This window comes from Camponotus vicinus, unplaced genomic scaffold, assembly GCF_025532165.1.
Source record: "Camponotus vicinus isolate PSW18456_S1 unplaced genomic scaffold, iyCamVici1.0 SCAF_1, whole genome shotgun sequence".
Classification (NCBI taxonomy): Eukaryota; Metazoa; Arthropoda; class Insecta; order Hymenoptera; family Formicidae; genus Camponotus; species Camponotus vicinus.
The window spans coordinates 14,614,674-14,642,607 of NW_028141945.1; the positions used below are offsets into that span (position 1 = coordinate 14,614,674).

Genomic DNA, 27,934 nt, shown 5'->3' on the forward strand with positions numbered 1-27,934 from the left:
ACAAATATAAATATTATTAATCATTAATAATGAATTAAACTGATCATTAATAATGAATTTTCAGAATTGTGATTTTTAGTTATTTTTCTAAATAATTTAATTTTCTAAATTTAATTGTTTTTCTTAATTTTACGAGTTTTTAAGAGATTTTTCGAGGATAAGTGATTCAATATTACACTTTACATTTTTATTACATTTTATAATTACTATTATTGTCAAATAATAATATATACGTCAGCAGAGTAATCACTCACATTTCTTTCGGCATAAAAAATAGAGTTCTCGAAATAGCGAGAATAAAGGATACCGAGTAAAAGACGACTGAGTCTAGTTTCGCACGCCAAGAAAAAGGGACAGAAAGATGGAGATCCGACAGAAGAGAAAGAGAAAGAGAGCGAGCTCCTTCGTACGCACAATGCGTAACGCGCGCGCGCGCGTGCACACACTTAAATAACGGTACAAAACGCGGAAGCGATCGGCACGCGACTCGCTTTATCTCGGCGCACGATCCGCGCGTGTACTCGCGAAAGGAACCTCGCATTCTCTTGTGCCGAACTTTGCTCGAGTTGCCGTCCCGTTCTCCAAGAGTACAGCCTTCTCTTCTCCGGCGCGATTGCCACTAACAGATTGCTATTAATCGACTTTCATCGAGGAAAATCGGGCGAGATAATATTTGTTGCCCGACTTTGGACTCCCATGTAAGGAGGGTAAATAGATGAAATAGGGTAAATTTAGAGATTTTTTGTGAGTTATTTCCAAAGACGATTCTTAAAAACCACCCTTCGTAAGTATAGCGATTTTTTACTTTTCTCGATATATCTCCAAGAATATTCAAAATATCAAAAATAAAAATTTCATATCAATAAGAACATGTCTATTTTTAATTGCATTAGTAAAATAAATTCCTTCGAAGATATTTAACAATTTTTTTTCAAAAATTACCTTTTCAAAATTTAATTAATGCAATTAAACAGAGGTGTCCTAAAACTTTTGTATGAAACCTCTGTTTGATATCTTGAATTTGATAATTTTTGCGATATATCGAAAAAAAGTCGTTCTACATGGGGGGGGGGGGGGTAATTTCATCCTCTAGAATCATTTGTGGGCTGCAATTGAAAATTTCTAAATTCATCGATATTTATCGCTTTTACATGTGTGTAAAGTTTCATCAAGATTAGAATTTTCCTTGTCAATTGTCACTTATCGCGAGGTCTCTTCGAAAGTACAGATCCTTTCGCCGGTTCTCGTCCGCACGTAAGATTCTATGTATTAATTTTAAGCGGTCGTCGCAGACTTTCATCGCATCTGTTTGTGATTTATGAACGACTGGCATGTAATGAGCGATGGTCGTTAAGGCACGCTCGACCGTACCTGTCAATCTCCGGCCGCTCTTAGACACTAGAATGTTTCTAACGAAATTGAAACTGTTCGCGCCTTCATCATTAAGACGCGCCTCTAATCGGTTCCCCTTTCGTCTTCCTCTAACAATAAGGCAAACGCATTAGAATCGCTAAGCTTAATAATTTATGTCTAATGTTCGATAGAGAAATTTCTGTTGAAAATCATTATATTAAAATTAAAATTAAAATTATTAAATAAATATTACATTAGCGTGTATATATATATGACGTTTGACATATACATGAAATTAAAATGGAATGACTATGTCATTAATTAACAGTCTCTTATCATCCACGATTAAAAAAATTTTATAATTGACAAACTCTTTTATTGTTTCATTTGTATGTTACATTTTATATTAATATAATATTTTGATTGAATAATAATTTTCCGCGAGTCCCTATCTCTTCTCATCAAGAAAGATATGGATATTGAATTTATTAAAAAATCCAATAGATTTATGTAAGAATACTTGTGATCATCTTGATCAAACTTTGAATAATTTAATTCAACTGACAGATTTACGTCTGCGAAATTTTTGAGGTTTTACAGTTTCATTTTTTAATTTCTCTAAATTTCTTTTCTTGTGTCCAATCGTCTAATCTTCCTTTCATATATCAACAAAATTAACAATTTATTATTAATTATGATTTATTACTGCATTAATGAAATTCTGCAGATATTACTGATAAGTTAATCATCGATTAAATTAATTAGAATCAGAAACCGAATACATAAAACATTTTATATTATATAAAATTCATTAATTATTACAAGTTAATAATTTTCTTCTGTCATTTAGAAAATAATTATGCCACTCATTATTTATGAAATTTCCTTCACGCACACAAAAAAAATCTCAAGAGAAAGTAGAATTTTTTTTTCCTCCTAACAAATCTAAATAAATATACATGTATGTATTTAATATCGATGCAAGTGATTATATATTTTTTTTGTTCTTTAACTAGACGAGCGACGCTCGATTCCCATACAAGAGAATTGAATTCGTCTTTTTTCCCCACAGTAAACTGAGCGAGAGTCTCTTCTCGTCAAGGTTCGATGCGATTTTTTTTCCTTTCTTTTTTTTTCAATAACACCTCAGCGACCCTTGCACTTTTTTACCTCGAACCCTTTCGTAGCGCGACCCGCGTTATTACACCCGCGTTAGCCAGTCTTTAATGGGTTCGCCCCTGCTGTAGAGGTTCAATGACTTCTCTCGAGAACTTTAAAGGTGAGCGCCCCGTTTGACGAATTGAATTTTTGCAAATGTCCACGCCGATAGATAAATCATCGTCGGGATGACGAAATCATTTCCCCGTCAAGTCAGATACGCGATCATTAATAATGTACACTTATCGCGTGCGTGAGCTCATTTATAAATAAATCATTCATAGTTATGTGCTCTATTTTACGCGTAATTAGCAGTAATTGCGCGGTAATATTTATGTCTCATTATGTCGCATCTACATCTATATAAAATATTTGAATTAGCCGGAATTGTGTTCAATTAAATTAGAAAAATCTGCCAATTATTACGTCTTTGAATTTTTTCTATAATGACCTTGTAAGTCGGCGATTATTTTAATTATCAAAAAAAAAGTCGACATTAATTATTCTACCACGTGCTCATGATTCTTAATAACCGTTTCTATTAAAGATTACATCGATCGTTCAGGTCTGCTTTAAATTATTTCTTATTCGCGATGGATTAAGGATAATATTTTATTTACCCTCTTATATCTATTTTTATATACTTACAATTAGGTATAATTGATATGAATTACGTACGTGTTTGTATTCTGATTCTACAGTATAAATGCTTTCCACAAATTTAAGTTTCGCGTCAAATAATCTTACAATTTTATTTCATATCATTATTAAGAGGTTAATTATTAAGAGATAATTATATTATCATAATTATTTATTGTGAATGTATAAAATTATAGGGACCTTTGGAAATCAAATTCACGTACGAATGATTACTAAAAATTGCAAGTAGAAAAACCGGCGATGTACATCGTAAATAATTACATCGCAAGAACGAACCTCGACAGAGGAGTAATTTTCTCGCTCGCTTCTATCGGGGCTGATTCGCGCTTCAGTTAGTCCACGTCGAATTTACGAGAGCGTCCTATTTAACGATAGGTTTTGTACGTCTCTTTGGAAAATCGAATATCGAGGTCGACGCGATTTTCCACCCGACACGTATATTTACTCAAGTCTACGGAGGCAATGGCCTCTCAATACCGTGGACGGCGATATTTCAAACTACCTACCCATCTATCTGTCTACCTAAGATGCATCGTGGAATCCCAGAATGTCTATCAAAACACGCAGCTGCGTCGCGATTCTTCCGCATAAAACGAAAACGAATTCCTCGACGGAATCTCCTCCCTTCGTCAGGTCTGAAAAAGCGTGGGTGCCTCCCCTCTCGTCCCCCTCCGGGTGAACTTACCCCCGCGTCCGCACCTCTTCTTCCAGACTCGACAGATGTTTCCCCGACGATCGACCGCCCGTCCCGCGAAAGATCCCGGGGATTGACCTCTTGGCAACAATACTGCTGGAAATAGTCCCGGCTCGCTGCGATTCCTACGGCCCTGATGCCGTTTATCGTCGCCGTTGCGAGGTAGGTCATTGTACTCTCCCATTCTCTGTCTCTCTCTCTCTCCCTCTCTCATCTTTTTCCGTTTATCACCTTCCTTTGTGAGCCGGGACGCACTTGGTTGCCGAGAGAAAATTCGAGGCAGGTAAGCGGGATGGCTCCTGATGCATTCGACTTCTTTTGGGGATGAGACGTTCTTAGGGAAGATACCTGCATTCGTCATGTGGGGAGAAGCGTCTCATAGTTGACGTAGCCCGAGCTAAACGCAAAACATTGTTGAAGTGATATCTCACAGCCCTCTTTTCTTCAACGAAAATTTCTTAATTTCAGTAGCTGTTTGCGAAACACAGATTTGTTTACACGATTCTGATGTTTTGCACCTGAAAAGAACAGCAGGATTTAGCTTAAAAAATAAAATGGAGGAAACTGACAAATGCATACCTGGGTTGGCTACACGTGTAGCAAGGAATTTCGAAGAGAGCCTCGTAACGTCCCTCTTGGTTCGCGCAACAATGAGGCAACATCGTTGTCGGCACCGAGACCCATGCATCATCGTTCCTGTGCGACTGGCGTTCGTTTTTTTACGTCTCGCCTTATTTACACGTTCCTTCGCGCTTCCTCTTTTTTCGCAGCGCGAGAAAGAAAAACAGAGAAGTACACAAGTTTTTGCGCGTACGGATGCCCTTTCGCATCGCGGAAAAATATCACGAGTGTGCAGCGTGAAAATATCTCGCGAATTTCCAGTCCCATTTGGACGAAAACACTGGTGAAACAATTGTGTAAAAATTACTATTTGTTTCTACTCTGGAAAAACTTTCCGATACGCTTCTGTTTTTATCAATCTTGATAAATTGCAACCTTTATATCAAGATTGACACAATTCATTCGTTTTAGCACAGCTTCCTCCAGCTAGACTGTGAAGTTGAACTGAAACGAACGTTGGGCGAAAAAGCTACCTTTAATAAATCCAATAAGCATATTCCCCCTCCCCCTTTCTCTCCTTCTCTGATAGCATTGTAGACGCAAATTGAAGGGAGCAGGTTCGCGATAGACGGCCCGGATTCTTTCTCCGATAATCGCCCGGATACCGTGTCGCCCTAATCGAAACGGGCGTAATGTTTCGCGCTCACGCGCAACGATATCGCAGTCTTTAACGCCTCTCAACATTGTACACCCGGAGATTTATGGACACCGTTAAACTCGCTACTTGTAATCAGTCGCAGTCGCAGGCGACCGAGATAGGAGGTGGTAAGAGAGGAATTATGGGACTGCGTTTTCTCGCGCGACTTGGCCACTCCTTTCGCGGCTCCCTAAGCTCTCCTAAGGACGCATTTACATAAGTAAACCTTCCAGCGCGCGCGATCAATGACAGGTGCGCGCGGAGCGACAAACGAGCGACTGTCAACGCGAACCTTGTACGGAGAGCATCCATCTCGGGAATTAATCGCGATGGAAATTTATATTTCCCATACCCCAGTCTCTGTCTTTATCAAAAACAGTCGGCCTTTATCAAAAATCCTCGCGCTGAAAAATCTTTTCTTCATTTTCGAACGAAGTGACAAACTAAAGTGTAGCTCTAAAAATTGAATTGAATTGCATTTGAATAATTCCTTACGATATATGACTCTATGAGTCCAAGAAGACAAGAGTTGAAGGCTGTAGCCGAAAGTTTGTTCATTGTAAAATTATAAATTGAGCTTTATACTTGAGAGCAGATTTTCATTTCTCTTTTTGAAGCTTACTTATGAAGTTGAGTCTAAATTGCGAAGAGTAATAGTATCTACTTAACTAACTTCCGCTTAGAAAGAAAAGATCATCTCCGGATTGCGGTCGGAGGAATTTATAGAATATAATATCCGCAGAAAATCTAGAAAGAGTAACCTCGGATACTTTCCCACTGATGTCCGAGTGATTCATAGGCCGCCTTTCCAGGAACGCACGGGTTAAAAGCGAGTTGACGATACGAATTATAAGCGTTGCACACGCATTATCGAGCCTTTCTGACCTCCCGTCACGCAAGCTTGGAGCATTTTAAGCTCCCGATTTACATAAGTAAACCTTGCAGCGAATACAACGGTCGGCAGAACGTGTAGAACAATGACGTAGTCTCCGTCATTTACGAAGAAGCCTTGAGCAAAACATCTCTTCCCGAAAAAAGGGATCTGATATTGATATCAAAAAATATCAAAATTTTCGAGGATATCGAAAAGCTCTATCCAGACGTTTGCTGCTTGTGTTTACGGGCAAACATTTTGAATAGATGCGACAAACGGAAGCTAAAGTTTGCTCGAGGTGATCCTAACTTAAGATAGAAAACTGCACAATCGGAGAATGAAAGCGTTGAATGGGAATTATTCATAACAGGGTTGCGTCTGAATAAAACACGTTTCTTTCATAAGGAACTACCCAACGAGCCGAACGGAAGGACCGGCGTCCTAAAAGAAAGATATCCAGCTGACTTTAGAACTGACCTTGCCATATGTGATGATAAAAATATTTTCAAATATCTCGATATAATAGATATTCCTCAAAAATATAAACCCTAGATTTTAATACTTAAATCAAATACATCCAATATCTCGATAAAAATCTGAATAATTTGCATTTCTAAAGTCTATAAATTTATATAGCTCGTTCTATACAGTTTAAATTCTTTTAAATTCGAATTAAAAAAAGAAACCCTGAGAATTATTATATCTTGTTCTGCAGAAAATTGCCAACGTCAACCTATGCACACTACCTATGCGTGTCCTCGTGCGCGTTGCACCTTTCACCTCTGGTCCGTTACATAAAGCTTACACTTTGACAAATCGTACTGTACGGATACTTCTCTTCCGCAGTGCGTAAAGTATTTTCGCAACGTTTTCGCAACGTTTGCGCCGGACGAATGTCTTGGTCCGTTGTTGAGAAACGAAGGCGCTCTCTCGCAACGCTCGTTTCGTCGCTCGATAAGGCTGGCTGGCTCCCGATGAAAGGAAGGAGCCTGTTCCACGTCCCTGAAGGTCTTCCTCGTCGGCCTCGGCTTCGCGAAGCGAGTCAATCGACCGACCGGTCCCGTCTTTTTCTCACGGCCGTGGATCGGCCGCGCGGCCGACATACCTAAAGCTTCCATCAACAGCTGGCCAATACCTTTAGGGACCAGCTGCGCTTCCCGTCCTGACGACACAAGTCATATATGTACACCGAAAACTCCTCTCTCTCTCTCTCTCTCTTTTTTTTATTTCTCTCTCGGTTCTGCTCTGTCACTCTTCCGAAGCCACGTGGGATTGTCGTCAACTTTACATGAGATCAAGTACAAGGAGATTTTTTGAGATCTTATCAGTGTCGTTTGCTTGCAAAGATTTTTCGATAAATTAATTTCGATTTTTTAAATTTTCTAAATTTAGAAAAAGGTCTAATTATATTTTAATTGTCTAATTATTGAGATGTATTCAATTGTGAAAATTTTAATTTTCTGACCGAAATTCTACTATAAATTTTTTTTTTTTTTCAAATTTTTTTTATTCTCTCATTCCCAAAATCAGCTGGTGAGCTCTCATTGTTGTTTGCCTGCAAAGATTTTCCGATAAATTGAAAATCGATTTTTTTTTTTAATTTAAGAAAAGATTGCATTTTAATCATCTCATTATTGAGACACATTTAATTGAAAATTTTAATTTTGCGCAGCTGATGAAATTCTACTATAAATTTTTTATTTAATTAATTCGTTCCATTTTTACGCGTCGAGCTACAACGAAGAAAGCATTTAAATATAAATATATCTTTTCGAAAGCGACAGTTCCTTTTTCCACGCGAAACTTTAAGTTTGTAGCCTTACGTAAGCCACGTTGGCGCAATCGACGCGGTACATTTTTTAAATTCAATTTGCGCAATTTACATGCAATCGGTACGTTTTTAAACTATCCGATATCCGTAATTTACTTGCGTATCGGTCGCGTAAACACTTCCGTAAAAGCATTCGGATCCGGTAAATGTTGTCGGACATTCGCGCCGACAGAGTTAATAGAAAACTTCATCAGCGTTGGCTTCGCGCGGGGCGCAAGGGGGGAGGAGGAAAAGTAATAATCGTAATTGCATCTGCGAGAGTGCGACTGCGAGATTAGCCGGGTTTCACTTTTTCAACGAAATGTACATACAACAGGAGATAGCCTCTCCTTCTCTCCTCTTTTCCCTCTCTCTCGCGATTGCTCTCTTTCGTAATTTTCGCCAGCTTTTGTCGGCGCCGTATTTTACCCATCGCATGTTTATTAATTTCCAAAGTTGCAAGACGTCGCGACGACGATGGTCGATCGAGAATCGGTGGATTCTCCTTCCAGTCTCGTCCGTCTGCCTTTTTTGCACCTAGTCGTGTGCGAAAGTCTCAATTATGGGGTAATAAACGCGTGTAATTTGTTCGTTCGGGAGAAAACTGTTACGTCAGCGATTCCCCGTTCGCGACGCGAGCACGGTTTTTCGGCGCGCAAAGTGGCCTCGTAAAATTACTTTCGATAATTAAAGCGAGAACGTAAAATACATTCGATGATTAAATTGCTCTCGATAATTAAGTTATTACAAGGGTGTTACATCGGAGTCGTAAGAGGCTACACTGATGTGATATGGTGTTATACATATTCCTCGATAACGAGTTCCGCGGATGAAAAAGAGAGTAATAAGAGTCAGAAACGATGTGTTTTTTTTATATCACGAGAAATCGATCGCGAAATTATCTGATGTATCGCATTATATCAATTATGGTTGCGCAAGACTCGAGACAAGATGTTCGCAAAAATATTGTGTCGATATTGAATATTTTCGTAAACTTATATAAAATCTCCTGTCTTAGTCTTGAATCTTTGTAGCAAGTATCTTGTCTTGTATGGATTTGTCTCGATTTTATTAACAATTTTTATCGAAAAATTTTATCGAAAAATTTGAAATAATATTTATAACAGATTCTTTATAATATTTAATTTAAGATAAAAATAATTATTATTTATTAATTATTATTATTATTATTATTTATGTTATTCGTTTACTTTCTAAAACACTATACATATACTCGTAAGTATAGCTGAAAAATTGTATAAAATTTTATATTGTTTATTTTGTTTATATATATGTTGTATTAATTGTTTCTAAATTTATTCGTATAAATTAAAGCTATTAATTAAAATTTTTTCAATTCGTATCTAATCTAATATAGTGTGCAATCTTTTGTTCATTTCTCTCTCTCTAATTCACAAATATACATATTTTAGTTTTTTCTTTTTAAAGAAAAAACTAATAATCTTTGAGATCCGTAGTCTTGGCAATCTTAATCTTGATATTGTTTTAATAACTTTAATTTTAATAACTAATATAAATATATGTTTTAATAATTAATATAAATATATTTATTTTTATTAAATAAAATCTTTAAAATCTTTATTAAATGGCAATCTTAATCTTGATATTGTTTTAATAACTTTAATTTTAATAACTAATATAAATATATGTTTTAATAATTAATATAAATATATTTATTTTTATTAAATAAAATCTTTAAGTTCGTGTATAATATACTAAATTTTTTCTTCTCTTTCTCTCTTTTTCTAATTTATAAATATATATATTTTAGTTTTTTTTTAACTAATAATATCTCGATATGTAAAACCAGTAATCTTGACAATTTTAGTCTTGATATTTTTTTGATAACTAATTAAAAATGTCTCGAATTTCAAAGTAAGACAAGACAGTATCAAGACTATTCGCGATTTCAGGACTTCCTCGCAATCCTTAAAATTCATTATTATTATTATCCCTGCAACTGCATCGATGATGCCCGCAAACTTGGGGCACTATCGAGCCGACGAGTTACGACGAGAGTGCGGTATAGATGAAAATAGAAGCAAATTTCCGTTATACGCAGTCCGTAAGCTTTACGATGATCGACGAAGTTCGGATATTGTGCGACGGCCGAGGCATTTATCGAGGGCCGTTATATAACGCGGGAAACGTCATAAAGCCATCCGGGGATCTTTGCGATTAATGGCACGGATAAATCCCCCCTCCCCCTCCTCCTCCTCCTCCTCCTCCTCTTTCCTCGTGAATTCACCCCATATCCGTATCGTTAAAACCGTGGAAATTCGACCGCTGGTATTCCCGAAACGCCTATCGTCATTTCGCTCGACCAACCGATAGATATCCTCGGGAATTATCTGGGCGCAGATGAGAGCCGCGAGATGATGCGACGAGAGCCAGCAAGAAAGATAAAAGCGAGGTGAAATATTCTGATATATGAAGTCGAGAATGGGGCAAACGATGGCGATGCGTATCCCACAAAATTGCATAAATAACGCTTCGAAGGAAATCGAATTTCTTCCCTTGCGCGGATCCTCGGGGAAAAGTGACGTTTCGTGACAAGTCGATTGCGTATCGTCAACGTTACGTTATTTCTGTATTTTTGCTCCTCTGGATATTTTCTCGCTCCTTTACATGTATAACATCCTCGCTCGAATGACGCGAGGAAAATGCATATTTTTTTTACGCAGTCGATTCAATACGTTTCTCCATTTGCGGCCTTAATAATTTCCTCTGCGGAGATTGAATAACGAGTCTCGTACGTTGGTACCGGACGCGGCTAATGCGGTTTTTGTCTTCGGGGGATGTATATCCCGTCGCGCGTAAAATTGTATAAATTATCGGTGGCACGTTCGTAATGTGTTTCAAATATATATAGTTCTCTTACATCAACAGTGAGTTCAGATTACGGAAAACGCAACCTTCCTTGAACTTTTCCTTTGTATCTTCAACATTTAACGATTAATAAGAATAAAAGAAACAATTGTTTAATTCCTTAATAAGAGAAAAAAGAAGAGAATTTATTAAAATATATTTATATAAAATTTTATATAATTATATATTTTAAAAATTATATAAAAAGATTAAAAATTTTTATATATGAAATTGTGTTATATAAATTTATATAATTTTATATATTTTTATTTTATTTTCTGTTAAAATTATAAATAAATTTTAATAAATTCTTTTTCATGTAATATATAATATTTATATAAAGATAATTAAAATATATGATGACGATGCGTATAATTATCGTTCTTCAAATAGATACAGATTCAAAAAATCATCTCCACGTATTGTACCAAAACCGACATTGAAAATACCTCCCGTTAACTTTGGCCAAATTGCAAATATTACTAATACAATTATCGAGTAAGTAGAAATATTCCGGGACGACGAGAATCCGACTTTCTCTCATTCTCGTTGGTATCTGCAACGGTAAAGAGATGTCAAGAGTCATGAAATCGAATCGGAGAACATATTTCTATCGCTCTCGAGTTCAAATCCTGCGTGGGAAGGAAGATGAAGTCGCCGGCGATAAATAAGATTCCTTTTGGAAGTCTTTCCTCGAAATATCGATACGCTGCGAAATTGCGGCTATTTCATACATATAAGCGTCTTGAAAATTCTTCCGCGTACGTACAACACGACTTGACATTCGCGCGATCGCCCCGTTAAAACGCGCAATTTATTTTCTAATTTAATAAAGGAAGATATTCGACTCTCCTCGTGAAGACCAATCACCGGTGGGCGTCGATTAAACGTAACTAACGACTTAATTAAACGCCGACGAGTCACAATTGGACGATAATCGGTCAAAGAAACCAGCCAACATCGCGCTTGAGAGAAATTAGCGATTTTTTTTTTATATCGGATTTCTTTATATTCTTTTATATTTTATGTAAAAGAAGCAGAATTAAGTAAGGAGCAAGGTGCTCTTAATTAAACACAATATAATAATTCTAATACAGTAATATATATACGTAAAATAAAAAAAATATACATATGAAATCGATGAAATTATTTTTCAAAAATGTTATTTTATGAGACATTTTTAACATTTGAGATGTCAATTAAATAGAATAATAAATATGTAAAATAAAAACAAGTATTAAATCTATATAAAATCAATGAAATTATTTTACGAGGTACTTTTAACATTTGAAAGTGTCAAAAAATAATTTTTTTTTATGCAATTTATAATTTTTGATGGAACTTACATCATGTCACATTGTACCTTTTAAACCTTGAAGCTCACATAATCTCGATAAAATTTCTCTTTCTTTCCTAGATGAAATAAATTCTGCCAGCTCTTTGCGTTAAATTCATTTGAACGTCGATCGGTTGTCGAAAATTAATACACTAATTACTCGATTAATTTCTGACGTCCTTTCGTGTCATCCTTAAGTCACATTTTTCAATTCGGCCCAGAAGTCGGCGAACGATCGATCAGAATACCTCAGGTGACCTCCTCACGTGGCTTCACGCTGCCATCTTTCTCCCACTGTCTCTCTTTCCAACCGTCATCTCGAAAGCTCTTGTCGGCGCGCAGGTATAAAGTCTCCTCTATCTGTATCTAGGTAAGCGGAATTGAAAGGGAAGAGGAAAAAGGGCAGGTGCGTACCTATTTACGATCGCTGCCCCTCGGCGCGCGAGGAGAGAATCGAGGCTACATCCAATTATTAAAATTAGAGGCTCCGTCGCCTTCGGTGAAACACTCGGTAAGCGATCCCGATCTGCAACTCGATTCCACGTCGACTCATCCTCGTCGTCCTCTTCTTCTTCCTCTCCTCTTTTTTACCTCTCGACACCGCCAGTTTTTCCTTCATCGTTTCTGCGATTTTCTTGAAATCAGTCTCTCTCTCTCTCTCTTTTTTTTGTAAAATTGATTTATTATTCGTACATATTTTCCAATTTTTCCCTCGATCATTGTTTTGTCCTTTGTCGATTAATTAATCGATAAATATTAAAATAATCTCGCTTCGATCTTGAATCATCATCTCATCTTATCTTAGATGATTTATAATCGGGACAGAAGTCTATTAACAATTTTTTGCAAATTCATCTGAAGAATTAAAATACACACACGCAAGACGTGTGTAAGATTCCTGTCGCGAATAATAGATATTATTGAAGATGGGTTTAAGAAAGTACAGATCTACTCGATAAGAGACAACATCCTCACATACTCTTAATTTCTCTGCCCATCTCTCTGCAATCTTTGATTGAATCAAAGTTGAACGCGATAATGCACAGCGATAGACAGACGTATATAGGTTTAACGCGATCACCCACATTGATCTCTTCTTCTCCTCGAGAGATCTAATTTCACGATATTTAATAAATGCTCTCTCTTTCTCCCCCTTTTTTATTTCTCATTTTTTTCCCTCTCTCTCTCTCTCTCTCTCTCTCTTTCTTTCTCTTATTTTTCTTCTTTCTTTCTCCGGGGCGTCCCTATCAGGTACCGTGAATGGGAAGAGCCTTTCGCAGGAAGCAGTCTTTCAAACTGCTGCCATTTTCGCTCCACTTTTCCTTGGTCTTACTGTTATCCGGTAGGTAACGCGATGATCGATACGTGAATAGACGGCTTCCCGCCGATTCCCGACTCCCGTTTTCTCACCCCATCTCATCAATCCAGCAGCGTCCAGAACGATATCGACGAGACGGAGCGATGCGGCAGCATATTCGCAATATGCCATTTTCCGGAGAGAATTGCAAATCCGCGCTCCCCTCCCCCTCCTTCTCCTCCGCCACCCCCGAAACTGCGTTCTCGCCCGCGCGAAATCCCGGTCATTCCCGGTAGACAGGTTGTTTTTTTTTCCTTTTTTTTTAGGCGAATTATCACACACGGTGGCTGCCGAATTCGTGTCAGTCCGACGAATACGCGGCTATAAAATTCGATACGCAAAAAAGAGAGAGAAAATATCGTTAAAATAATTAGAGCTATCTAATATTACGTGTAATTTAACGCCTCGTCGAGAATCAGTTTGTATCAGTTGATACAGTTATACGTCATCTGATCCGTTATATTTGCGCGTGATATTCGCGTCAATGGATTTATTCTCCTCCCTCTCTCCCTCTCTACTCTCTGAACATACACAAATATTATCAGCGAATATCGTCGAATACGATAATGCAATAGTTAAATGTATTCTTAAACGTGTTCTTTTATGCGATAAACGGGCGAAAGCTGATCGAATTTTCATCCAGTAATTCGGCGTCGATATTAGAGGTTACGTATATTTAATTATAGTAGTTGAATTTCAATTATATCAATTTGTTACGCTTCTGTGATAAGGGTAAAGCGAAAAAATAGAGCTTAATATTATCGATATTTCAATTAATAATAAGAAATTTGGCTCAAATAAATAAACAAAAATTAAATCAAAATTGGAATTTTGATTTAATTTTTGTTTATTTATTTGAGCCAATTTTGATTTAATCGATATTTCAATAATATCACAGGCGAAAGATTCTGATTACAAAAAGTAAAGTAGATGAATCTGATAGACTTTTTGAAAACGAATTCTAGCTGCAGAATTTCTCCAGCACATCAGGTTTTTAAATAATTTGTGATTAAATAATCCAGACATAGCTATTTGGACCATTTTTATGAATTTATTATGAGGGCGAAAAGAATCGTGCGGCAGTAATCGAAGGTGAATTTGAAAGATGAAGAATAGTATTATACGATGCCATTTGCAGAAATATTTAAAAAATTAGGTTCTCCCATAATAAATTCAAAAAATTGGCTGAACTAGTTTTTTGGACTATTTAATCACAAATTACTCAAAAACCTGACATGCTGGGGAAATTCTGTCCAGATTCGTTTTCAGCATCAAAAAATCTATCAAATTCACCTGCTCTGTTTTTTGTGACAGACTCTCGCAGGCCTGTGTATTTTTTCAAAAAATCTTATGGCAATTATTGAATTTATCGAGCAATAATTTATGCTGCCTTTGTATTACAATTAAATTTGTTTTTATTATCTTGTTTAAAGTTTCATCGATATCTCCTGCATTTCGTCATAATTACAATATGGAGGAGCTACGATTTGCGAGAGTTGTAACAATATGTCATCTACATATACATGTGATATCTCTAACAAACATGGCATGGCCACAAATTTTCAAATTTCCCGACGTTCTACGCGAAAATAATCGATAGCCTGCTTTCAGATGCAATCGCGACGCGGTTTTCGCGGATGGATGCGACTTGTTTATCCCGTTGACCATTTGTAAAGCGACCCACGTGAATATTTGACCCACGCACTCAAATTAAACATTGCGGGGGGCGTTTGTAAATTTGCAATATTATCTCAGAAGTGTATCATTCATCAGCTGTTTATAATTGCGTCAAATTGTATGGTAAACTTGAAAATTTTCCTATTAACTCAAATAACTCCCTTTTTGTCCACCTTTTTTCTTGTCTCTTCTCTTCTCTATGAAAAATTTTAATGCGTCATATAACTTAACTTTATGCAACTTCAATACGAAAAGTCTAATTTAAGTGTATATCTTGTAAGTAACGGACAAATTTACCTTAAAATCCTAAAACAAAATTTCTACAGTAAAGTATAAATGAGATACATATAAAATATATTTTATTAAATATGTAAAATATTTTTTTTAATTTTAAAATGCTTTTTAAAATATATAATATTATTATTAACATATATAAAATACCGTAAAAATCATTAATGAATAGAAGCGGATCAATAGAATTTTACATTTTACCAATTTTTACCGAATATTCATTTGATTCAGCGGAAAATCTAAATATACCAAGCATACATAATGAAAGGAATTCGGAGAACCGTTACAAAAAAATATTATATCATAAAAGAGCATTTCCGAAAGAATTTCAAATGAAAAGTGAAATAATATACCACCGGAATTTATAAAAAATTTAATATGATCAATTACGAAATTATCGATCGAAAAAATTCTCTACCAAACATTAATAAAGAGATTTTTACAATACAAAAATACGTTTTTATGCCGAATGGAAGCTAAAAATTGAACTTTTATTACGATTAATTAATAGATGGTTTGTGTTACATCTCTGAAATGATATTTATCATGATATTTATTGAAATAAACGCATTATTTCGCTACTAATTATGAAATTGGTTTCATTATAATTATCTCACTGTGTGTCCTTCTATCTTTGCGCACAAATGCTGCATACTTTTGCCCTACACTACCAAGTGTGAAAAAAATTTTTTTTTTTATGTTGAATTGAATCCTTCGAATCAACGAAATGAGAAATATATGGTATTTGGATTTCAGAAGTCACACAATGGAATCGAAAACATACATAATAATGCAGAATTTAAAAAATACAGAATTTTTTTCATACGAGACTATATTTTCGAAAAAAAAATTTTTAATTAGAAAATCATTAACACGTTTACGCTTTTTTTAATTTAAATAACTTTATCTTACGTAATTTTTCAATTTATATTTTGACAGTGATTATCAAAATATATAAAAAAATACAACATTCTCTTTATTGGAAAAATAAAAGTGATGTACTTTGCATTCCATTTTAGCTCTTTTCCAGAAAACTTCAAATATTTTATATCTTTTTAGTAAATGGAACGTCATACTTTTCTATTCGTGTATTAGTTAGTCGAGATGAATTAGATGATGTGACACAAAATCGTTAGAAATCAATTAAGCTTTAAAAAAGCAAATGTATTAATTTTTCTCGTATGAAAAAAAAGATTTATATCTTCAATTTATTTTCATAAAGAGAAATCACATTTATTTTAATCGTACTATGACACTGATCATTTTTCACATTTTATTCTCCCCTCTTTATTTTCTTCATAGTAATGACCAATAATTTATTTTAGAGACCCTCTAATAAGAGTCGCGAAATAAGGAATCCAATTTTGATTGGTGGCGACATTTTTCAGCAAAAACCGGAAGTAGCCATGGCGTGAAATTTAATTTCTAAAGTATTGTATTGAATTGTTACAGTCTGACGCAAAACAACCAGTCATTTTATAAATTTTGAAGTACGTTAATAATATAATCTTCCTGTACAGACAACTGTTTAGATGCACATGTGTTTCTAGGTTAATGTGTCATGTCGAACATGACACATAATAATGATGTAATGGTGTTCACAGTTGTATTATATTAGCCATGGTTCCGGTTTTTGCTGAAAAATAGCGTTGTCAACCTAACTTTACCGTGTCATTTCGCGACTCTTATTAGAGGGTCTCTAATTTATTTATAATATTCATGCCATCTATGGGAATTTCATGCTATACATAAGTAAATGACCTTTATTAGAGAGTTATGCCTGATTAAGATAACAAAAAGTATAATAGAGCAGGAAACATTTACATGTATGTACATCAGTCGAGGCAGACAGATATTTCAATGAGAGATAACACCTCTCGAAAAGATCTCATTGTGTCAAGTTCACGAATTTCCGAAGATAATGTATTCCACAACTAGCGTGTGTCTAATGTATGTACAAGATTTCCGATAAGTTGTATAATAGTAAGAGAGAAGAAGAGAGATACGGTATCTAACCATCCCCTCTCTTTGGTCCTCTATCTGACAAAAGCTGACCTTGGGACCAACATTCATCTCGCATTCTGAGTCTCTTTCTCTCTCTCTCTCTATCCTCCTCCTTCTTCTCCTTCTCCACCGATCGTTTTTCGTCTCTTCTTATTTCTCCTGGACCCGAGCTGACGTTATCCTCTCTCTGTCTCGAGACGCCACAGGCCCGACGACCCGACGAGCACAAAGACCCGTCAGTCCAGTCGATTCTGCGCAGTCTTTATCCATCTCTCTCTCTCTCACTCTCTTTCTCTTTCGTTTTATTCGCCATTGCATCGCGAAGGCAAAGCTTGCACTGCTGCGCTGCCTATCTTGCAAAGGATACTGTTGGCGAATAAAGCATCACTACCAGTACTCTGCTTGTTAGACGGGGTTGTCATGTTGAGCTTTCAGCAAGGTACTCTTTATTCAGCACCATTTTTGGTAAATTCTTGTGACCAATGCAGACTTCCTTCTTTCCTGTTCATCCCTGCTTAGGATACCCTTCTGTCCAGGGTGTCCATCCCTTGCAGGAATATCTTTTTTGGTAGGTAAAAAATTCTTCAGAGTTCTTTTTCCAAAAAGATACGAACCCTGCAAGGGATGTGGACCACTTTGACCCTCATCTTTTACGAAAGCCGTTGAATTCTTTTTCAATAAGAGTTTAAAGTTTTACCTGGAGTTGAATAAACTCCTCAAGGTCAGGGATATTTGAATAGATACTTTATAATAAAGCATGCGAGATAGAAAAATAGAACACTTTTATTTCGAGATTTTTCATTTTTATGAGGAAGAGATTTTTGACACATTTGCTTCCAATATATGGTGAAAAAAAAACATTAAGAGCTTTTTGCAAGATTCTCTTACAGTATTTTTGCATCTAGGAGTGTGGAAAAATGAAGAGCACAAAGGATACCTTCGTAAACAGCGGAACAATGTTTAAGTAAGTGCACACACATCGAGTTCCGGGAAGTTCATTGTTGCGCCAATTTCGTTCCAAGTTTTACCGCAATTGAAGGCTGCGCGTCTTTTAACGGACCGCATCTTGCGCAGATGCGTCAACGGCGGAAAGCAGATCTGGTTTCTAACGGTACCATCAGGGTGCTCTCCTTTTTATCTTTCCCGTTTTGAGGGACAACGAAAGGGAGCACATCTTCCTGTGTAGGTTTTCTTTTTTCTTTTTTTTTTTATCCAGCAAGATCGACGACGAGAAACGAAATACACTCGCTAACAGGACCTCGTCGAAGATTGTTGGAAGTAAAGTTAAGATTAACGGTTAACACGTCGTTCCTCGCAAACTTTACTCGAGGAAAACATTACATCTGCAAACCCGGAATGTGTGTCACCTAGAATTCCGGCACCAAATGAGTGTACACACAAGGGACATGTCGGGAAGGAAATAAAATAACGAGAGGATCCCGAAATCTCATACGCGCTTGCGAGGGAATCCTTGTAATTTTTATAATTAATTCATGCTTGCGCGTCCTGCCCATTTCATCTGTCATTATCACAAATAGATATCTAACATGAAGCTTCCAAGATAATCGACACGAGTTCTTCCGATCCTATCGGGGTCACAATCGGTTAGGATAGAAATTCGTTAAAGATTGTCGAATTTGACAGAGAGAGATTTTGAAGAAGCGCGGAGATTTTTTTCCTTCATTCGAAGGTTCTGCACCAAAACGAAAGATGACAACTCCAACACGGACAGGAAATAGGGTGAAGTCATGGCGTGCATTTAGTAACGCCACGACCTCGGTCACGACTTTTGGCAAGACTTACAGGTACATGTCGGTGTTTCATCATTCCAAGTTTCATCATCGCAGATTTCGGCAATTTTCAACTTCGGATGTGCAATAGCACCGTCGGTTGTACATACCCGATACATATGTTGGAACCGCTGGAGTTCTCCTTCCAGCGGCGAGTATTTGTAACACGTGGTAAACCGATTTTTCGTGAATCTACAATGCCAGGTTTCTGGTTTTCAGGTAAAGCTAAAAATTTACAGGCAAAAAAATAATCTTCAGACAAAAAAATCTCTGGCTCGTCCGGATTTCACTCTAAATATAAAATGGCTGAAATGAATGAAACATAAAACATTTACAATAATTAAAAATATGTAAAAAATTTATTGAGCTAATTTTTATGATTTTACATTATTTAAAAGTTATACAAAGCGTCAGAGAAAACGCTAGAAAAGAATCTACTTTGTTGAAATATAAATTTTGTAATAAGCATACATGTAACATTTACTAGAGAGAGGAATTTTAAGGAAACTATACTTTGTTATCGATTGAACAATTGGAGTACGCTTCAATTTTCACAATCGCATTAAGCCGTCGGATTTCTAAGGAAAAATTTAATTATCCCCGGTATGTCTGATTCTATTATTTTGCATGACACTGCGACGTAATTATCTCTTTCGTCTCAATAGGCAGGGATTAAAATCTCGTGGACTTCTCTCTGCCTCATACGTGTCATATATGCATTCGTCGAATTACGATTTTCATTTCATCAAACTTGATCATCCCTCCTGTTTCACGTTCTTGAATGCCACTCCGAGTAATTTCTCATCAATCAAATTGATTTTATTTATTAATTTTATTTGCTTGCATATAACTCTCTTTTCTAAAGAAGAAGAAAGATCGCTAAAATAAAGAAAGCATAAGCTTAATTAATCATATATAACGTTATTTTTCATTTAGAAATCATTTTTCAAGTTTGCATATTTTTATCTGTCAATATAACTTTGTGAAAAATGTAAAAGAAAGAAAAGTTATTAATGCATTAAATGATTAAGAGTTGAAGAGTAATATTAATTACTCAAGGATCAAGTTACTTAGCATGATTTTTCCTATAATTTAAACAATATTTATCTTTTCTAATTTATTTTTTCATTATTTTATGCGACAACTATTATTCATAAAACATTCCTGTCAGACAATCGCCTTCTCCCCTCCAAAATTTTTTCACTGATATTAATCGTTAAACATACCTGAACACAGACTTGTACGGTCAGTTCTTTCATCTTTTCTTTCCATTCTTAACAAAAAAAGGTTTTCGTTAAATCAAGCTTAGGTTTCAGGTTGATCTTTTATTTTTGTTAAATGTGTTAAACATATGAGTTGACTAGTAATTTTGAGCATTTGAAGCTGTTCAGTTTTTCGAAGAATTTTTATTTGTGTAAAAATTGATGTTGCTTTGAATATTATTCGACGAGAAAAATTTTTAAAAGATCTTTCAAAAATCTCGAGAATTTTATGAGTCTTGAAAATGTAGAACATTTTTTCTTATACAATTTGCAATTCTTATGAAATATATAATTATTATCTTGCATTTGTATATAAAATAAAAGATTAATTATAAAATAATTACGTAAATTGTCATAAAAGAAAAAAATTAATTTAATTATGTAGAAACAAAATTTTGCATTATTGCCTCTGTTTATTTTTATTTACTAATTCGAAGAAAGTTTTTACATTGATATTGTAGGACAACTTGGAATTAAGAATATTTACTCTTTAATTTTTTCCACCTTAAAGTATTTTCATTTTCATTTACGTAAATATTTGTAAAATATAAGTATATAAAATAGTAAATGAATTAAATAAAATTATCTATAAGAAATCCTTCCTTTTAATTGAAAATATATACATTAAACTTTTGAGTTGTGCAGTTTTCTGAACGAAAATATTTTTATACATTTTATACATTTTATATATTTATATATTTTGTTATTTATATTCTAGATACTTATATTTTATTATTCACATTTTATACTACATTGCTATAACGTAACTATATTATTTCGCTTGTAAGATTGTTCAGAACTTGCAAGACTTAAGAATTCCTTGGTTTGGGGCAATATATTCGAGGAATTTCCACCATGATTCCGATGCGCCTTGAACTCATTTATAACCTCAGTTCAATGACCTCAGAGTAAAATAGAACGGAAAAGGGAAAAATGAAGGGTCTCGCCCGTGTCTGGGATTGGGCTAGATCATCTAGGTCCTCATCTATTCATTTTAGGCTTAGGTATTATTTGTCATCTTTTCAAGGCGCTTAGAACTCTGCATTCTTGTCCATTTCCTTATCAATAAAAATATTTAATAGGAGAGAAAAAAATATGCTTTACTAATTTATTTTACATTATCTTACCAATAATTCGTCTCGTTGTAAAAAAAAAAACGAAAAGTTCTCGCGAGTAAATTTTTTTTACTTTTTTTATTTAGGATTTTTTCTCGTGCGAGAAAGATAATTTTAAACAACGCGTCCTGTTTTCATCAAGTATAAATAAATAAAACAAGATTTTTAATCTTCTTATAAAAAATTAAATTAATATAAAATGGTTAATATAAAATGGCCGTTAATATAAAATGGTAGATCCTTACTTTACCTCCCTCACATCGCGATCATTTCATGCGGAGAATAATTACATTTTCCCAGAAGTCTTTAAATCTCCATGAACTTCTGAAAATCTGAAAAGTTTCTTCAAGTTGCGAGAGAGTTATTTAATCTTACGTAATTTATTCATGAAAATGATAATTAGAATGAGAAAAAGTTACACCCGACTTTTTTTACAAGTAAAAATATTTTCTACTTATTTAACATTCGCACACTCTTTTCGGGGTTGTAAAGATTCTAACAAAATTTTTCGTTTTATTCCACAGCATTTTTTAAGTCGAAAAATTTCAAAATGGCGATTAAAATAATCATCGCCATATCGTCGGTACTAAATTTCTTCCAAGTTCTTAGATTGTGACCATACTTTCGTCCGACTTGTGAAACAATTGGTATGGGAAAGCTCTATGGAACCGTGGAGTAGAAACGTGCATGTGTGCGTCTAATGTCAGATACGATGCAGGAGATGCTGCGATCTTTCATGTCGTGCAAAAGTCATATCTTTAATAAATCTTATTTTTCATATATTTCGATTTTTCATATATTTTCCGCTTCATATATATTTTCTTGATACATATTCATATATGTTCTGTTCATATGTTCTGTTTCATATATTTCTTTGATTATCGTGAACGTCTTTTCTAAAGACGACATTGCATTCAAAATTCGACGACTACGCAAACTGTCGTCTCCATGAAACTTTCCTTTGGGACTCTACATCAACATGTTCGAGTCATAAATATTCGACTATAAAAGAATCTATCATTCCTGGCGGACGGAATCTAAAATGGACTGAATTTAACCTCGCCTAATTATGACAAAAATAATCAGATACAGCGGAAGGAGTTCGCTGAACCGGAAAAAGAAAGAAAAACATCGAATAAAGTAAAACGTATAAGCAATCTAGTTAAGCAAACAATGCCAATGTCCAGAAATATTCGCGTTCTCGATGAAGCGGCATTTATTCGTCGCAAAATATTCGTGGGCAGAACAATGTGTGTCCAAGTAGTAGGGAGTATCGCGAATTTCCATTGAAAAAAAACTGCTTGTCACGGAAGCTTTTTCCGGCGAAGTTTACGCCACTCTCTTGGGTTTTAGAGAGAGAGACTCTCGATATTAATTATTAATCGGCCAACGCGCGCGCGCGCGCGCTTGTATATCAGCGCAGTGGCACTTATACATTTTTTTCAGAGATAATTCGATGTGTCCGACCGGTTGGTAGGTTCGGGGAGAGGTCTGCGAAACCCCACTGCACGAGGGAGAACCCTCGTATTCCTCCTCGAATGCGTTCTCCGTCCATCTCTATCCGTTTCGCTTGTCGTCGTGCTCTCTCTCGCTCTTGCTCTCTCTCTCCCTCTCTCTCTCTCTCTCTCGCTTTCTCTCTCTCTTTCGCGAAATACAGTCCTCTCGGTAAATGTTGAGCACTAGACAGGCTTAGGCATGGGCGTAGGTTTGCGAGAGACCCGGCTCCGAAAACCGCCCTGTGTTATTCCACGTGTAACACGATTTTTTTCATAAAATAAATAAACGCATCGCACAAAGGAACACGTTTGTCGAAAATACAAATTGCGTTTTAACGTATAATGGACGTTTATTTCTCATTTGCATTTCTGTCATACCCCTCGATGTGGAATTATAGTTCATCGATCGTACGTGGTGACTATTCGTGAAAAGAGATATACAGGGTGTCCCATTTTAACTTGGACAGTAAAATCTCAAAAACTAAGCCCAGCAAACAAAAATGTTTCAGACAAAAGTTGTATGGTTTTGAGGGAGCCATAAGATGGTACCATTGGTTTGACCTTGAAGAGTTATTTGAAGGTCACATGAAGGTCACCTTCAATTTCTTAAATGGAACCTACTATTTGTCATTGCATATTCTTGTAGCTTATCTCGAGAGCTTTCCAAAACACTATAATTAAGTACCTTTTCGTTAAGTACTTTTTGAGTTACGAGGCTTGAAATAATTTCTTAATTTTACATAAACCGTAAAATATCTTGTAAAATATTCATTTTTCGATTATCTTACCTTAATACTTTTACGTACAAAATAATGAGAGGAATCAATTGGTGTAAAGAAAACACATAGTTGTTTTGAAGAAAAAATATGTAATTTGCAATTAACAATTCCATATTTTTTCTGACCTTCAAATGACTCTTCAAGGTCAAACCAATGGTACCATCTTATGGCCCCCTCGAAACCATACAACTTTTGTCTGAAACATTTTTGTTGGCTGGGCTTAGTTTTCGAGATATTTTACTGTCCAAGTTAAAATGGGACACCCTGTATATTATCGGTAGTTGATTATATTGTATAGTTAGATTAGAGAGAGATTAAGCAGGTTCTAGTTGGAGTAGTCGCTAATGCGCTACAATTGCGCTACAATTGCGCTTTTTCTTCTGAGGTAGAAAAAATTGTGAAATTAATTAAATTTTGCTTCGCGCAACTTAAGAGTCACGACGCGAGTCATTTAGCTAACGATAACAGTTGTAAATCGGTCGTTTCAAGATTATTAGGTTGGCAAGATAGACATTTCCTGGCAACTTTTTCGGTCAACATCACGACCTTCGGCCGTCATTGTGTACAATGTACTTTAGATAACCGTTGATAACGCAACAATGATATGCGCGAACAGAGAACACGTATTCTATTACGAGCACAACAACAATTGGGACTCATAATGATGATGACGTTTGTTTGCGGGCTCTCGTTATATTTACTGAACGGCATCAAGCCAATATGTACATAATTTCCGAGCAAAAATCAAGTACACATCACACACACGATTCTCTTTCGTTAAATTGCCATTATCATCATTTCCAAAAGCCTCTGCCATCCCACATTCCTCCCACGAACTCTAATCGATACAAAAAGTTATTAACCTAACCTAACCTCAGGTTAGGTTAGAAACTTTTTGTACCGATTTTGTAACCTCAGGTTAGGTTAGAAACTTTCTGTACCGATTTTTTAACCTAACCTCAGATTATATTTTGTATCTCAGGTTAGGTTAGATCCAAAAAACAATAAAAATATCCAATACTTGTTCCTCTGTCTCGAAAAGATTTTTCATCGGGAAAAATCGGAATCCTTAGCGAGAGACAAAGATATCGCGGACGAATATTTGCATGTGACGTTGATGTTTGCGCGTATCATCGTCTCTACGCCACTGCCGACTGCATCAGCGTTCACACGGGGTGTACCCCACACGATCCCCACATGACTGTACCCTCTCCCCTCTCCGTTCGCGGCCGCCCCACGTCCCACGTCTCCCTTCACCCATCGTCTCCCCTCACCCACCGCTCGATACATGTGAGCCGCTCGACGCTTCAGTCGTCGTTGGAACGTCGTCGAGATCGTACCTCCACTTCACCTGGCATATCGCCGCGTTTACCTGCTGCGTAAACGGGAGAGCGCGCACACGTACATACACACACATACGCATACGTACGCGCCCGGTAATTTATGTTATACGCACGCGTGCATGCTGCTCGCATCGCGTAGCAGAAACGGCCGGTGCTGGTGATACGAAGCGGATAAAGTTCCGAGGGGAGAATACGACGAAGACGACACGACAACGAACGCTGTGTGCTTCGCCCCGAAAGGCTGTTCCAAGTGTGTGTGCGCGAACAAGTGTGCAATATCATTTATTCTTTTCCTTTTTTTCTTCTCACCCGTTATATACTCGCGCGTCGTCATCGTTATCGTCAGCGAGGCGTTTCCAAATCCCGCGTAAAGACGGCCAGAATCCCACTCGTTCTCGCAGCAGCGAGCACTTATAACCGTTATTATGATCTCGTTGAATTATGTCGAGGGATCATAGTGAAAAGGATGAGAGTCCTCGATCCTGTCGGTCCGGAAAGATTATCGAAAAATTGACAGCTTTCTCGTAACGTTACTTCCAAATCGCGCGTATAACATCAACCTCCGAAATTTTCCTCATTAAGCAGTAAGTAATAGTGGAGACGTTGCACGTTTTATCTGAGCGGAATTTATATCGAAATAATTGGGTTTGAATTAAATAGGCGCGGTTTGTCCTTTTTCAATTAGTCGTCTTCCGATTTAAAGATTTCTAAAAAAGTGCGCGATGATGTTCGATTGTGATACATTCTTCAACATTTTTTTATTTCCATCGTACGCTCATATATGGATGTGTTTAAATTTATATGTATTTAAGTCTTCTTGCGTTCCGAATGAGAGTAAAACACATGACATCGACTGTCATCCGTGAGAGGCCACAAGCTCGCCATAAACTTGGATTCGTTCTTATCCTTACAATGTGTTCATGTAGTTTCGGAGTTTTAAATTTCTCATTTTTTTTATTAATAATTTTCACTTGAGTTCCTTGAAGAAAAATTTTCTCATTCTTGTTCCTAGTTTCGATATGTTTGAAATACATTTTGAGGACGGGAAAAAGAGATAGGTGTAATTTCGATTGAACGAAATAGTAGATGACGTATCTGAAAAGGAATAATCCGTGCTTCTGGACGAGCCAGAAATATTGATTAAAAAGAAAGAATTTTGGAGTAGATCGAGCAAACGAGAGCAAAAAACATTTCTAATATTTCGAGCCACCGAAATAAAAATCCATCTCGTGCAAAATTCATCTCCGACAAAATAAAACTCGAGGCAAAAATCTTGGCCGGCTTTTGAAGGGATTTGGAAAAACTCGTTGACACAGCAGTCGGGCTGTCGGCCAGAAGAGCGGATACGAACCAGAACCAAACACGACTGGCATCATCCTGCCGGATACGTCGCGCATCGAGATATGGATTGGTCGCTGAAAGCTCGTCGAACGTAAGTTATCTCAAAGTCCAAAAACCGCGATTTCTCCTCGAAATCCGAGAAAACCGCCAGGTTGACCAGGTTGACAGGTACCTTTGACAGGTACCTTCAACTGGCCGGAATTCGTTCCGACGGTAAAGTCCCTCTACGCGAGACGCATACGCGTTTTAAAATCTATGGCACCCGTAACAATATACAGTCGTTCGTCGTTTCACGTCAGCTGTTTTCGAATAAATCGAACCCGGTGTCACCTTTCGATGACAGGAGCAAGTGGCGGAGTTAAAATACAGGAAGGAGCTGCCATCGAGGAAGTGTCCGGGGGGGGGGGGGGGGGCGAGGTGCTCTTGATGATGCACCTCGTGCTGTGCAAAGAGTTTGTGTGTTCTGTTTCTTTATTAATAATGTGGCCATATAGATATTTATCAGTGTCTGTTATCAATCCTTAATATCAACGCGACTGTCAATTGCTCGTTTAATCGTTATTTATGACTCGTTGATCGCGCGTTCGGACGTGCGATATTTCAAAAATTGGAGTTGTCAATACGTGCGGTCGCTCTCGGTGTTACATCGCTGCCTATTCACGTACCCTGGCAAAAATAAATGTTTCGAGTGCGTCATCGATGGATCGTGGGAATTGACAGAGACGATGAGATCAGCACTAATTCGCGAGATTCTCGCGAAACCACCTCGCTTCTGAAATCCACGCGAGCTGTTAGGACGCGTGCGAATCGTAACATTGGCCTGTAATTCTCGATGCTGCAAACATGGAGAGTGTATCTCGTGATGTAAATACGGAGGGCGGAGATCATTTTTAGCATCGCGAGATCGGAGTTCATCGGTATTATAATAAACGTGTACGCCGCTTTCCTGCTTCAAGATTTCCAAAATTGTACGTGACGCACGTCGTCGACGATGACTTGGCGATGCGTGGGACTGACTTGTGTTTTTTTTTTTCGCCAAAAATTTGCACCGAATTTTCAAAATGTTTTTTCGTCTCTGGCGCCATTTTTATCGAGCGACATTGTGATTTTGTGGATGTTAATTTTATTTTTCTCTCTCCAAGGCTTCAGGCGATTGCCACGAATATCTCGCCACGGTATGATGGGTAAAATATGACGATGATGCGCGGAAGAGCGTAATTTTGCTCCTGCGGAAGTCTTCGTATTACAATGAAGCGTCGAACACAATGACTGATACGATTACCGAGTACAAGGAGTCTCGGAAGTGATTTTTCTACTTGCAATAGCTGAATCATGTTTTTTTTTTCTAGGAAGGTAGGAACTTGACACATTGTAAGTTATGTAAGATAAAGCTGCAAGATTTTTTTTTTTATTTTTTTTAATAATTTTTTTGCAGCAAAAGTGAAAA

The 27,934-nt window shown here is 36.5% G+C and overlaps 1 protein-coding gene and 1 long non-coding RNA gene across 9 annotated transcripts in view; one reads left to right on the forward strand and one right to left on the reverse strand.

Annotated features, from left to right (window-relative positions):
- LOC145976615 (protein gustavus-like) overlaps positions 1-27,934 on the forward strand; it is a 169,397-nt gene that overhangs the window by 66,592 nt on the left and 74,871 nt on the right. For 2 of the 8 annotated variants that reach the window (XM_083107861.1, XM_083107880.1), the window contains exons 1-2: positions 25,101-25,730; positions 26,463-26,578. The exons of 1 other annotated variant lie outside the window; for it this stretch is intronic. In XM_083107861.1, coding sequence (XP_082963987.1) covers positions 26,550-26,578 — 29 coding nt within the window. In that variant the 5' untranslated portion in view covers positions 25,101-25,730; positions 26,463-26,549. Of the gene's footprint in view, positions 1-25,100; positions 26,579-27,934 lie in introns of those variants that run through there. 5 more of the 8 variants (XM_083107852.1, XM_083107855.1, XM_083107858.1 and 2 more) reach the window with 5 other exon arrangements.
- Positions 1-27,934, reverse strand: part of LOC145976653 (uncharacterized) — a 115,980-nt gene that overhangs the window by 52,951 nt on the left and 35,095 nt on the right. The window lies entirely within an intron of this gene.